Source organism: Phalaenopsis equestris, unplaced genomic scaffold, assembly GCF_001263595.1.
Source record: "Phalaenopsis equestris unplaced genomic scaffold, ASM126359v1 Scaffold000800, whole genome shotgun sequence".
Classification (NCBI taxonomy): Eukaryota; Viridiplantae; Streptophyta; class Magnoliopsida; order Asparagales; family Orchidaceae; genus Phalaenopsis; species Phalaenopsis equestris.
Genome location: NW_018165240.1, coordinates 786,294 through 799,263, shown reverse-complemented (window position 1 = coordinate 799,263; position 12,970 = coordinate 786,294). Strand labels below are relative to the sequence as shown.

The 12,970-nt window shown below is 34.7% G+C and overlaps 2 protein-coding genes across 2 annotated transcripts; both read left to right on the top strand.

The window, feature by feature from the left end:
• The first annotated feature begins 4,851 nt into the window (after positions 1 to 4,851).
• LOC110031305 (pentatricopeptide repeat-containing protein At4g20740) lies at positions 4,852 to 8,870 on the top strand. Its single transcript, XM_020734446.1, is given in 3 exon segments — positions 4,852 to 4,976; positions 4,978 to 7,122; positions 8,657 to 8,870. Coding segments are annotated over 2 exon segments (2,199 nt in total). The 5' UTR covers positions 4,852 to 4,910; the 3' UTR covers positions 7,111 to 7,122; positions 8,657 to 8,870.
• A 1,136-nt stretch (positions 8,871 to 10,006) lies between these two features.
• Positions 10,007 to 12,127, top strand: LOC110031304 (ubiquitin-conjugating enzyme E2 20-like). The gene is made up of 6 exons (XM_020734445.1): positions 10,007 to 10,531; positions 11,072 to 11,099; positions 11,197 to 11,424; positions 11,524 to 11,587; positions 11,679 to 11,738; positions 11,828 to 12,127. Exons 1-6 carry the CDS (start codon positions 10,395 to 10,397, stop codon positions 11,866 to 11,868), a joined length of 558 nt encoding a protein of 185 aa, XP_020590104.1. The 5' UTR covers positions 10,007 to 10,394; the 3' UTR covers positions 11,869 to 12,127.
• Positions 12,128 to 12,970: the final 843 nt, after the last annotated feature.

The following is a 12,970-nucleotide window of genomic DNA, read 5'->3' as shown; positions in this document are numbered from 1 at the left end:
GTGAAAATATAGCTTAGCCAAACCCAAACTAATACTAAGCGACTCCAACCATAATCTAAGAAATAATATCCTGTAATACAATCATTAAACTATAAGGCTGACTAATTCAAGGCAGAAAATATGAAATAACTCGATAAGCATCTCAAATACTAGTCATAACTTTTATTAAATGGTTTAAACAAAATTTCCATCCAATTTTAATAAAAAAGAGGTTAATGAGGACATTAGGACAGTTTTAAAAAAAATGACTAAGTTTCATAGCATGAAATCACTACATCATAGCTAAAAAAAAAAAAGAAACAGTCACAAAAGAAAAAATCAAAAGTAGTATCTGAATTATTATAACAATATTTAAAGAAACATAAAACAAAAATCAACAAAAAAATATCACACTTAACATAACATGAAAAAATGTAAAAACAGTTGCAACAACAACACCAAAAAACCGAAAGACCCCACAAGGAAAAACAAGGGAGAAATAAAGCCTAAAGAGGAAAAGCTAAACAAAGAAAAAATAGAAGTAGCCAACATATATACTAAATTTCCATCCATGAACTTAAGCATATAAATATGCCAAAGAACAATTAAAATTTAACATAAGAATGTGAAACAACCAAGAAAATCAAAACAAGGAAGCTAAGGCTAACATAATCTAGAACTCTAGATTAAACAAACAGAAAACAACACAAAGAAAACAACCCAACTAACAAAGTAAAATAAAAACTTCGTATTCAGAATAAAAAACATAGACCCATTAAAGAAAATAAAAACAGAGAAAAAAAATCAGAAATTATAAAACTGTCTACTAGAAACAGGAATATAATCTTTTAAACTTTCATTTCCTCCTCTTGTAATTGATTAACCAATGAATTTAATAAATATTAGAATCAACAGAAGTATGATGATTCCTGAAAGTCTTGGAATTTCTCTAATACTGAATTTCATAAGCATTAACTTACAAGGTAAAAAGATAAAAACGCTTAGAAATTTTTGCAAGATAAATTATCAAAATGAAAAAAGAAATTGAAAAATATTACTAGGGGCTGTAAAAAAAAATTACCATTGGGTAAACATCCTTTAAGAAGCATAAGAAAATAAGAACATTTAAAAATGAGATGATAATGAGTTTCAAGATAGTTCATACATAAAACACAAGCAAGATTAACATGCATACCTCTTAAATAAAGAATATCACAAGCTTTCAGCCATTTAATAGTAATTTTCTAAATATAAATATCATATTTTATAGATGAAATTTTAAATCAAATCATCTTAAACCTATTAACAGGAGAAAAACATACATAGATAAAAAGATAAACATCTTTATGAAAATAACTAGAACCATTATTCCAAGAGTAAGACTATTGGGAATAATGATATTGTTACTAGCATAAATACAAAAAAATAGGAGCATTATGATGAGGAGGAAATTTTCAACAATTATTATCAACATTATCCTTAAGTTTTGAATTCAGAACAAAATTAAATCATGTAAAAATAGAGTCAACAAATTTCTCAAGAAAAAATACCCTCAAACTAATGATCAAAATAAAATAACATAGGGCTTTCATTAGTAATATGGGAAGTAAAATCATTCCTGAGCTTTATAATAATTATAATAGTACCTTTCCAAAAAGGAGAAGATACATAATTAAATTTACACCAAAAAGATTAGAGCCATAATGATTCAAAAGCCAATCTCTCAAATAAGAATTAGAGTTATAACATTTCCATTCAATTTTAATTTTGCACATCAAATTAATATAATTCAGCGCATGAAGATCTAATCCACCAACTTGTTTAAGCAAAATAATTTTATTGAAAGAAATAATATAAAGTTTTTTGATATCATCAATATTAAGAAAAAATTTGGAGATCATAAAAGAAATCTTCTTCTTCAAACCATTAAGTAAACGGGCAGAGATAACTTCGTCAGGATATCTCCTTTGCTAAACGGGCAGGGATAGCTGCGTCAGGATATCACTAATTCGTCATTCCAAGCTACTAAATCTACCTGGTCTTGAAGGTAGTCAACCCAACATAACCAAAGACTCCTTGCTAGCAATTTGTGAATTGTGTCGTTCAAAGAGACCATGATAGCCCTAAAGTCAAAAGCATGAAACTCTATGTCCTATGACCTATAAAGATAAAAATCATAGCGGTAGAAGTAGCACTTGCCAAATAAAGGGCGAATATGCGACCTTAAAGAAGATAAAAGAGAGGTCCAGCTACAAATCTGAACACACTCTCAACAAAAGACTTACTCCCCTTCTAGGTCGAGGAAGCCTCTAACACCTTAATCACATTCAACAACCACCTAAGTAAAAATTGATGCGAGGCTAGTCAGGTTGAAGAAGCACAGTGGTTTGTCCTCGGGTCATGCAAATATGATGTAGTTATCTATCACAAACTTAAACATTGAGACCCTATTAAGTATGATGGGTGTATAGTCATGTAGAAGACCTGTTTTAAAATCGGCTCGAACGCCATGCGAAAAAGTAAGTGTAAGTTCTAAAATCTTGAAATATTTTAATCCTAAAATTTTGATTAACTTTAATCTTTTATTATTAGGATTTTGTAGAAAAAAAATTATGATTTTAGGGTCTTTTAATAGCCTAAGTTATAGACTTGATTCCCAAATAAACCACACACAAAAAGCGATGAAACTAGCAAAGATCATGAATAAAAATGAAAGAAGCAAGACAAGCACAAAAAAAATATAGAGGCCGGTACCGTTGAGTTAACAACATATCCCAGGAAAGCAGAAAAAGCGGGCGAACTCCGCATATACTTACTCGTTCTTAGTTGTTTACATGAATATAAATTCAAAATTAAGGTACGACACACGACCAGCTGCTCCCGATCCCCATCACGTGGTTAGGTGTGTCATGCAGCTTGGAGCCTGTGACCTTACCTTATTTCCGATACAGACTCGATCCTAAAGACTCTATCAAATACATGATGAGATAATAAAAAAACCCGACTTGCGGGAGAGTTAGCACAAGTTATATCACATAACATTTATGAGCCATGCCTGGTAGGGAGGAGCTTAGCAACACCTGCAAAAAATGTTAGTCCTTAAATCATTACTTGCTCCTCTCTTTTTGTGTGTGTGTGTTTAAACATGACTCCCTACAAGAAAACAACTCCTAATATACTATTGCGCATGTCCACATTCACTAAACACACAAAAACACATGCAAAGTGATGCCTGGATAACACAACCAAACCAACAAAGAACAATAGTCCGACATTAAAAACGATTACCTATCACCCTAATCCTAACCTAGTACACCATCTAATGAAAGTGTCATAACAAAACATCTAAATGTGCACAAGGGGACAAGGGTAAAGGCTTCCGTATGACTTTGACGGACTCGTTAATTCCGACTCCGTCCTAAGGATCCAAGGGATCTAGAATATGACACCGAGGTGATGACATTTTGAAAGGGTGGCCTCACATATGACCTAAATTAAGTAATTTTAAAATAAGGTGGATAGTAATATATATATATATATATATATATTATATATAATATTTTTTTAAAAATAAAGGACCTCACAATCAAAATTCTTTAGAGTCATTGGAACATTAGCATAGTCATATTGTTTGCTGCTCATAATACAAAAACTCACATTGCTCGCCGAGATATCCTAGCAAGCAATGATTGTTTAAATATTACGACCAACAAACATACCACTCATCTAAATAATCAACTTGCTATCAAAATGGATTTGGTGATGCACATGCAAAAAAAAAACAAAGATGAGGCAGCATGCCACGGTCGCTCCAGCGAACATGTGTGACATAACCAAAAAATTGAGCATGATATGAGTGTTTCAACATGTGTAAACATTTGTATTATAACCTAAAAGATAGTTTAACACAAATAAGCTCATTTTGGTCGCCAACCCATGTATAAACTTTTTTTTATTCATCCTCTCTTTTTTCCATTCTTCGCCGAGGCTCCCCGTGGAGGTTTTTTATGAACCCTTGGAACTCTGAAGGATATCCATGAATGAATATAAGCTTTTCCGCGTCCGCATGGAGAGAGGGGGTGCGCCATATCAGGTGAAATCGTTGCTCGGGGCCAAACACGACCCAACGGCCTGAAAGTCATTTTACTCCCGAACGTTCGTAGAAATGTTTTTATTGATCCAGAAGCTACAGAAAATTTTTGTATTGCTAAAATATGATCCCGTGACTCAAAACGAGTATTCCAGTGGTTCTAAATTAGGGATTTTGGTGCCAAGAACCATCACGAATCCCTTCTTGGGTAGACCGGTTTACACCCTGATTTTTTAAAAAAATGCGTGTGAGAGAATTTGATGACTCCCCTCGACTATGGGAGGCTCCAAATATGCAGACTATGATCTCTAAACACCAAGATAGACATAACACTACCCCACGAAGAATTTCCCCAGGTCGAGCAAAACCGATATCGATCATAGTTCCGTGCCCAAGACACTTACCATAGCATTCAAGCGGACATCCCACACATACCACACCAAAAATGATGTCAACAACAATGAATTGTAGACGAGAAACATTAAGAAATCATATGAATATACACTAATTTAAAATAGGAAAATTTACATACATACACCTCAACTTCTAAATATTTACATATAGAGCAATTGAATTTTAATTTTTACGTATATATACTACCTTACTTATATATGAACAAGTTATATTTCACTTCCAAACGGTTAAAATGGTAATATTTTTATTATCATCCAAAGATTTGGATGATATAAATATTTTAAAAATAAAATGAAGGCATTACATACATAAATAATTGGCTGGTATACTTGTAAATGTCACTTTAAAATATTACATATTACTTATCACTTAATTACATAGATATTATCATATTAGATTACATGAGCATGGAGAAAACATCAAGAATATGCCGCCGGCGCGTCCTCCCGCCGCTGCCCGGAAGCCATACTTCTACTCCGGCCACCGCCGCCCTTTCACAAAACCGTCCGGTCGTCTTCGGCGGTCTTTTCACCAACCGCGAAACCCTACCCTCCTCCGCCGCCGACCGAATCTCGGTCCACCGCCGACCACCTAATCCTCTTTCCTCCCCCACTATCGACTTCCGTGACTGGGACCCCGAACTCTCATCTCCGTCCTCCTCCTCCTCCGTTCCATCTCTCCCCGACTCCGATCGTCGCCTCTCCCCTCTCGCTCGTTTCATCTGCGACTCTCTCCGTCGCCACAGCAGGTGGTGCCCTGCCGTCCTCACCGACCTTCAAAAACTCCGACGCGTCACCCCCGATCTTGTCTCCGAGGTACTGAAATCCCGCCCTCTCCTCCCCCCTTCCCTCTCCACTCGATTCTTCCACTGGGCCGCTCGCCAGAAGGGTTTCTCCCACACTTTCGCTTCGTATAATGCCTTCGCCTATTCTCTCTCCGCCGCTGGGCTCTTTCGCGCCGCCGATCAGGTCCCAGAACTCATGCTCGCGCAGGGCAAACCTCCGACTGAGAAGCAGCTGGAGATCCTCGTTCGATTCCACGCTGATGCGCGCCGCCCTCTACGGTTGTTTCATCTGTATCGCAAGATGCGAACCAGGTTTGGTGTTTCCCCTCGCCGTACTTTTCTTTATAATCGAATAATAGATGCATTGGTGAGCTGCGGCCGGTTGGATTTGGGTCTTGAGGTCTACGATGACCTCCGAGCTGATGATGAGCTCAAGGAGGATGCAGTTACTTTTACGATCATATGTAAGGGTTTCTGTCGTGCTGGTCGGATTGATGAGCTTGTTGATCTAATTGGTCGGATGCGGAGTGAGGTTTGCCGGCCGGATGTGTTCGCGTACACAGCGATGATTAGGATCTTGATTTCGGCGGGGAATGTTGATGGTGGGATTAGGGTTTGGGATGAGATGAAGAAGGATGGTGTTGAGGCTGATGTGATGGCGTATTCGACTTTGATTTCCGGGCTTTGTAAGGCGGGCATGATGGAGAAAAGCGAGGAGTTGTTTAGGGAGATGAAGAAGAAGGGTTTATTGATTGAACGCGCAGTGTATGGTGCATTGGTGGAGGGGTTTGTTGCTGAAGGAAAGGTGGAAACTGGGGTTGAGATTTTTAGAGAGATGGTGGGGGATGGTTATCGTGCAGATTTGGGGATCTACGACTTGCTGATTGGGGGTTTCTGTTCTGATGGGAGGGTTGATAAGGCCTTCAAGATTTTTCAAATTGTAGCATTGGAAGGAATCGTGCCAGAGTTTACTACAGTGTCGCCATTGTTGATTGCTTGTGCAGAGGGGCATGATATGGACATGTTCTTCCAGTTGCTTGATCGGATCAGTGGATTGGGTTTGTCTGTTCTTGATCATCTCTCAAGCTTTTTCTCTGCATTTCTGGTGAAAGGTGGGAGGGAGATGAAGGCTCTGAAGATCTTCAACGATCTGAAAAGCAAAGGCTATTGCAGTTTGGCAATCTACAACATTCTTATTGAAGCACTTCACAAGATCAACGAGCTGAAGAAGGCATTGTCATTGTTTGAAGAATTAAAGGATACAGAACACTTGAGACCGGATTCAGCTACATACAGTCTTCTCATTACTTGCATTGCAGAGGATGGAGATTCTATAAAGGCCTGTTCATATTTCAACAAGATGAAGGAGAATTGTTGGACTCCTACTGTTGCAGCCTATAGCTCCCTTGTGAGAGGACTTTGCAGGATTGGCGAAATCAATGCTGCCATGAACTTGGTCAAGGATTGCTTGGGGAGTGTAACCAGTGGTCCTATGGAATTCAAGTACTCTTTAAGAGTTCTAGATGCGTGCCGCTCGGGAAAACCAGAGAAGGTAATGGAGGTTTTAGATGAGATGGTGGAGCAAGGTTACCCTTTGGAGGATATTATATACTGCACTGTAATTTATGGTTTCTGCAAATATAGTAGCTCAGGGGAAGCAAGACAGGTGTTTCAGTTTCTGAAGAAGAGGAACATATTTACTGAGGCTAATTTCATTATTTATGAGGAAATGCTTAATGAACATTTGAAGAAGGAGACTGCTGGCTTAGTTATCTCTGGGTTGAAATTTTTTGGTTTGGAGAAGAAATTGAAGTGGGCAACTAGCTTGGATGAAACTTGCTGATGCATCTATCAGGTATGTTCTTCACTCATAAAGACAGTACCTTTCTCAAATTCTTCAGACAATTTTGGGGCATTTACATGCATAACATGTAATTCTTATGTATTTACATCTTTTTAATATCACATAAAAAATAACACTAATACTATCTTTTTAAAAGTGAAATACACCTTTTCATGCAAAAGTTTAAAGCACCAAAGTCTTATGCATGTAAATATTGAAGTTTAAGCGTGAGATATGCAAATGCATAAGAATTGTGTGCTAATTGTGTACATTTCCCATTAATTTCCCAAGAATACGCCTCATATCCCGAATTCCATTCCTATTTGAAGCGAACTCATTATATTTATATGTTTGCTGCTTAAATTTTCTCTGTTTAACAAATTTACAACTATGTTGACCTTAACTAACCATGATTAGCACCCTTTAAAAAAATAAAAATAACTAACCATTATCAGAACAATTTTTATCATGGGCTTATGGCAAACTTCCAACCATCCATTGATCATAACAAAATATCTTTTTAGGTATTACAGTTGTAAATTTACTTTTTAACAATTTGTAATAACAATTGAGCATCCCAACTGATTTTGTTTCAAAAAAATTTTAACTTTCTTGGAAACAAAAAAATAAAATTGTTGAAACTGTTCTTCAAAATCATTAATTCACCCAAAAGATTTATCAAAATCATATCCTAACAAATGTGAAAAATAAAATTTTGTACCTCATGATACTTATATTGTCATTGATCAGAACTATTTATGACCCAATGTCATTTACATTGCATTATCAACTAATTTTTTGATCGACCCAATCAATATTTCTTTTATTGAATCAATAATGATGATAAAATCCTAAAGTTTTTTTTTTTTTTACTAATTTAACGTAGGACTATAATTCAACTATCATGATGTGTGATATGATTTCATGCAAATGGAATTAGAAGATTCACATATCCTAATCTATCAATTTCATTAAGAACTCAAGTTCAATTGATTATGAAATGAACAATACATATTTGTGAATTTTAACAGGAACTTAGAAGCAACTAAAATCATTGAGCAAAAACTTACTTTCCTTTGATAATACCAGTGCTTGCATTGCTTTGTAGCTTTAATAAGATCCTCTTTTGCATTTGCACAATTCTCATGTTTGAGGTTCGGACTAATATTCCACCTTATATGCCTCCTTTTATGCTTACTATTTTCCTCATGAAAATGCCTTGAAATGCATATTTGCCCATTTTTCAACGGAAATTTACATAAATACAACTCAATTCTTATATATTTAGATGTCAACACCCCAAATTTTAATATTTACACTTATAACCCCTTGATGTCATAAACCTATGCACAAAAATGTGTGTTTTACCGTTAAAGATTCAATTTGTATGCAAATAAATACAAATGTTTAGGCATTAGATATGTAAATACATAAGAATTGTGCCTTATGTATGTAAATGCCCCATTTTTTAAATTTCTTGCCATTCAGATTTTCCATGGGATATAAATTTCTGATTCAAATAACTTGGACAAAACTCTGAAAACAGGTGACAGGAAATTGACACAACTTCTCGGTTATCTCCTTTTCCGACACAGAACTGCTTATTTTATGCAGTTAATCAAGGCACACTTTGATCCAGAGCATTACAAATTGAAACTATTACCAACTTTTAGGAGGGGATGCAGAGAATCATTACTTCAGAAATGGGTAATATCAGTGAAATTTACATACTTAGCACACAGTTCTTATGTATTTACATATCTCACACTTTAACTTTCATCTTTACATACATAGCATTTTGGTGTTATTTTTGATGTGATATTGAAGATTTGAGTGCTATGTGCATAAGTATATGAGAGTTTAGGTGTGAGACATGTAAATACATAAGAATTGTTTGCCAAATATGTAAACATTACAAGGGCTTTGGCCCAGCTTTCATGGAGGTCAAGCTCTCAAATTGACTTCTATTCTGCAGTCTTAATGAAAAATGTGAGAAATGATTTAGGGGCCAGTCACTATCTTTCTCTAAACAGGTGGATTAAGATTAAAGTCAAGTTTCATATTATTAATTTTAATACTTAAATTTATTCATTTTATTTGGGGAAGGTGAAGTGTGTGCATGTGACATGATTCTTCATTTTATTTTCAATCAATGTTCAACACATTCTAGCACTAAAAATCATGACGTGCGAACTTCGAATCGGAAAAAAAGAAATGTTTAAGGTTCGAAGATTTTGAGTTTAAACTAGATGATATGATAAATATTTAAATTATTTTAATATTCAAATAGTGATATATTAATATTACTTTTATTGATTTGTCAAATGGATAACACTTTTGAGTATTTTGAATAATGTTTTAAATTTAAAATTTAAAATATGCTTTTTTTTTTAATTTAAATATCTTATTTTTGGCCATCCGATCAAAATTAAAATGCCAAAATTGGATAATTCCAATTCAATTGTTTGTCGGTTCATCCTCGGCTCTGACCGGTTCAATTTCAGCTCCATGCAAAAACGGTTTTGAGCTTAGATCGAACCGGATAAAAGATAAGTTCACAGTTGAATTGATCGAACTAACCTTAAGATGAATGTATAATCACAAAAATAATTACTATAAAATTTTTTAATGCGTTCTCATTCTTGTAAAGCTAAGCCATCGAAAATAATAATCGTAATTATTTATTATCATACTCTCTCATCAATTTTTTAAATTCTCACTAAAATATCAAAATTCATGGTAAAACCAAACCCATATTTTTCATTTTTATCAAATTCTCATAGTGTGTTATATATATATATTAAAATTTAAAATATGGCTTATTCAGCCACATGCAATTAATTTAGGATCCGTTAAGCTTAAGCCGAGATGTGCGGCGACCAAATTAGAATCACAATAATCCATTTAACACCATTGCCGTATTTTTTCTACCGTAAACTAGCCGTTGGGATGAGAAGGGATTTAAATTCGAGTAGTATCAACCAACGGTCAAAAAGTTTTTTCAAATCTCTTCTTTCCTCAAACGGTCGTCCCTCTTCCTTGCTTTCCTCGCCGCTCGCTAAAAGAAACCCTTTAAAAGAACCTCGCGCTCCAATTCTCTCTCTCTCGCTTCTCTGTACTGGTAATTTGTATTGTCAAGAAGAAGAAGAGGAGAACGATTCAAAGGATCAGTTTCTTCCTCTTCTTCTCTGTCGACATCTGAGAAAAATCTCTCTGTCTTTTTTTTTTCTGGTTCCTCTCGGAATCAGAACCATCGCAGCTCTGAAACTAAAAGTTTAGCGAAGATGACAAGGAGAGAGAGCCATGATAACATCACAGGAGGCGCCGCTGCCGCAGCTGTTGCTTCTCCGCCTCCATTTCCGGCGAGCAAGCAACCTCAGCCTGTGGCCAGGGGAACTGAAGGCCAATCTGTTCTGAAGAGGTCCTCGTTTCATCTCATCCTTCTCTCTAAACACCTATTTACCCATTCTTTAACTTCTTTGAGCCCTACCTATTGTAATTTTCTAGAATTTGCTGGTTTTATTCCAATCAAATTGCCATTCTGTTGAAATTTCTTGTTTTCTTTCTCTTTTTTCTGTTTTTTATTCTTCCGTTGCTGAAAATTTCAGACTGTGGGGGTGTTGGGATTTATTAAATCCAGATTTAACATGAATCGAAGGTAAAATTAGGACCTTAAATCCAAAATTTCATAAATTCATGAATTATGTTAGACTGGATTTACTAAATCCGATCATAAATTCTGTTAATAGTGCGCTACCAAAGAGTTAGAACATAATCAATTGGGGAAGGCCTATTAATTCTTAACCCCCAAGTCTTCATTCATCCACTTAATTTCTCTATCTAAGATTTTTTTTTATTTCTCTTTTCTAATCTTGATTGAATACTTTTTGCTCGATAAAATGCTAGGAAAATCCCTTTTATTAACTTGTTTCTGTGTCTTTTTCTTACATTCTACAAACAGGCTGCAATCTGAACTTATGGCTCTAATGGTAAGAATACAGCAAATTCAGCATCAATGTTAAATTTTTTTTTTTTTTTCATTTGTTAAGCCTTTTTAATTACTTAAAAGTAATGTAATTCATTCAGATGCGTGGTGATCCCGGCATATCAGCATTTCCTGAAGGAGATAACATCTTCTGCTGGAAAGGAACAATCAATGGAGGAAAAGATACAGTTTATGAAGGAATGACATTCAAACTCTCCCTTTCCTTTTCTACTGATTACCCTTTCAAGCCTCCTAAGGTGAAGTTTGAGAATCCATGTTTCCATCCAAATGTAGATCTCTCTGGCAACATTTGCTTGGATATCCTTCAGGTTTTTTTTACAACAAATTTTTTCTTACATTTCAATTATCCATCTTTCTCAGTGATGTTAGATTTTGATTTTTGATCTATCTGTCATTGATTTGTCCAGGACAAATGGTCATCAGCATATGATGTTAGAACAATTCTGCTCTCAATTCAGAGTCTCTTGGGAGGTAAAAACATGCATATTTTGTTAAGTTAGAGATTTATTCAAATCCTTCAACTTCATAACTGGTGTATTTTCTATACCTTGTTGGGTTGCAGAGCCTAACAATGAGTCACCTCTCAACACCCAGGCTGCTGCACTTTGGGCTAATCAAGAAGGTCTTGAATCTTCCATCTTTAAGATTAATATAAATCAATAGAAAATTTAGGAGTTGTGCTTAACATTCCTCATGATTTCTGTGTTGCAGAGTTCAAAAAAATGGTAGAGAAGCTCTACAGACCTGCTTGATTTTTTTGGGCTCTTTGATGGATGGGGCGAAGATCTGCTAACCTGCTTAAGCATAAATAACCGTCTGATTTTTTCTTTTAAAGTGAATTGAAAGAACATTTGTTTTGCATTGAATTGAAAGCATTCATGTTCCGTCTGATTTTTTTTTCTTAAATGAATTGAAAGAACATTTGTTTTGCATGTGTAGTATAGGCTTAGGACATTTTAAATGAAATTTCAACTCTTCTTCTGATATCTTTCTCAAGCCTTGAATTGATTATCTCATTCAAAATGACTATACTTCCTAAACGGTACATATAAATGCATTCACAGAACTAGTTTTGATGCATATAAATATGTATTCAACATTAGATAATAAGAGAATGAGAGGGACACAGAATGAATGACTTCTATTTTTACATATCTTTCTCTGCATTTTATTTTTATATATTCCATTTTATATTTCTTCAAGTTCAAAATTTGTTGATGGCATGGGCAGATTCGATTGATGTGTGATTTTTTTATGATGACAAACGTATATGGTTGAACTAAGAAATGAATATGAGGTGCAAAATAGATTGAGTTGAAGTATCATTTCTAAACAAGTATTCATAGAAAAACATTCATAATCAAATTAAAGCAGAATGATCATGGAATTGTCAACAATTTAGCAAAGTTTATGCATAGTAACCTACTGTTTTTGATATAATCAACATAGAGAATTAAACATATAAGAATAAGTAATAAAAACTAGATTTAGTAGAAGTATCATTGTCTAAACAAATTATTCATAGAAAAACATGCATAATCAAATTAAAGTAGAATGATTATGAAATTGTCAACAATTTAGCAAAGTTTATGCGTAGATTCCATGCAAAACCCAACTATAACCTACCCTTTTCGATATAATCAACATAAAGAATTAAACATACAAGAATAAGTAATAAAAACTTGATTGAGTTGAAGTAGCATTGTCTAAACAAATTATTCATAGAAAAACATGCATAATCAAATTAAAGTAGAATGATTATGAAATTGTCAACAATTTAGCAAAGTTTATGCACAAGAATAAGTAAGTAATAAATGATTCAATGCACAATCAAATTAAAACTGCCCATTTTTG

Bases quoted from the DNA above. Each gene is read 5' to 3' on its own strand.
- LOC110031304 (XM_020734445.1), top strand. From the start codon at position 10,395: ATGACAAGGAGAGAGAGCCATGATAACATCACAGGAGGCGCCGCTGCC. The intron at 10,532-11,071 runs GTCCTCGTTTCA...TTCTACAAACAG, and splicing joins GGCCAATCTGTTCTGAAGAG to GCTGCAATCTGAACTTATGG. The intron at 11,588-11,678 runs GTAAAAACATGC...GTTGGGTTGCAG, and splicing joins AATTCAGAGTCTCTTGGGAG to AGCCTAACAATGAGTCACCT.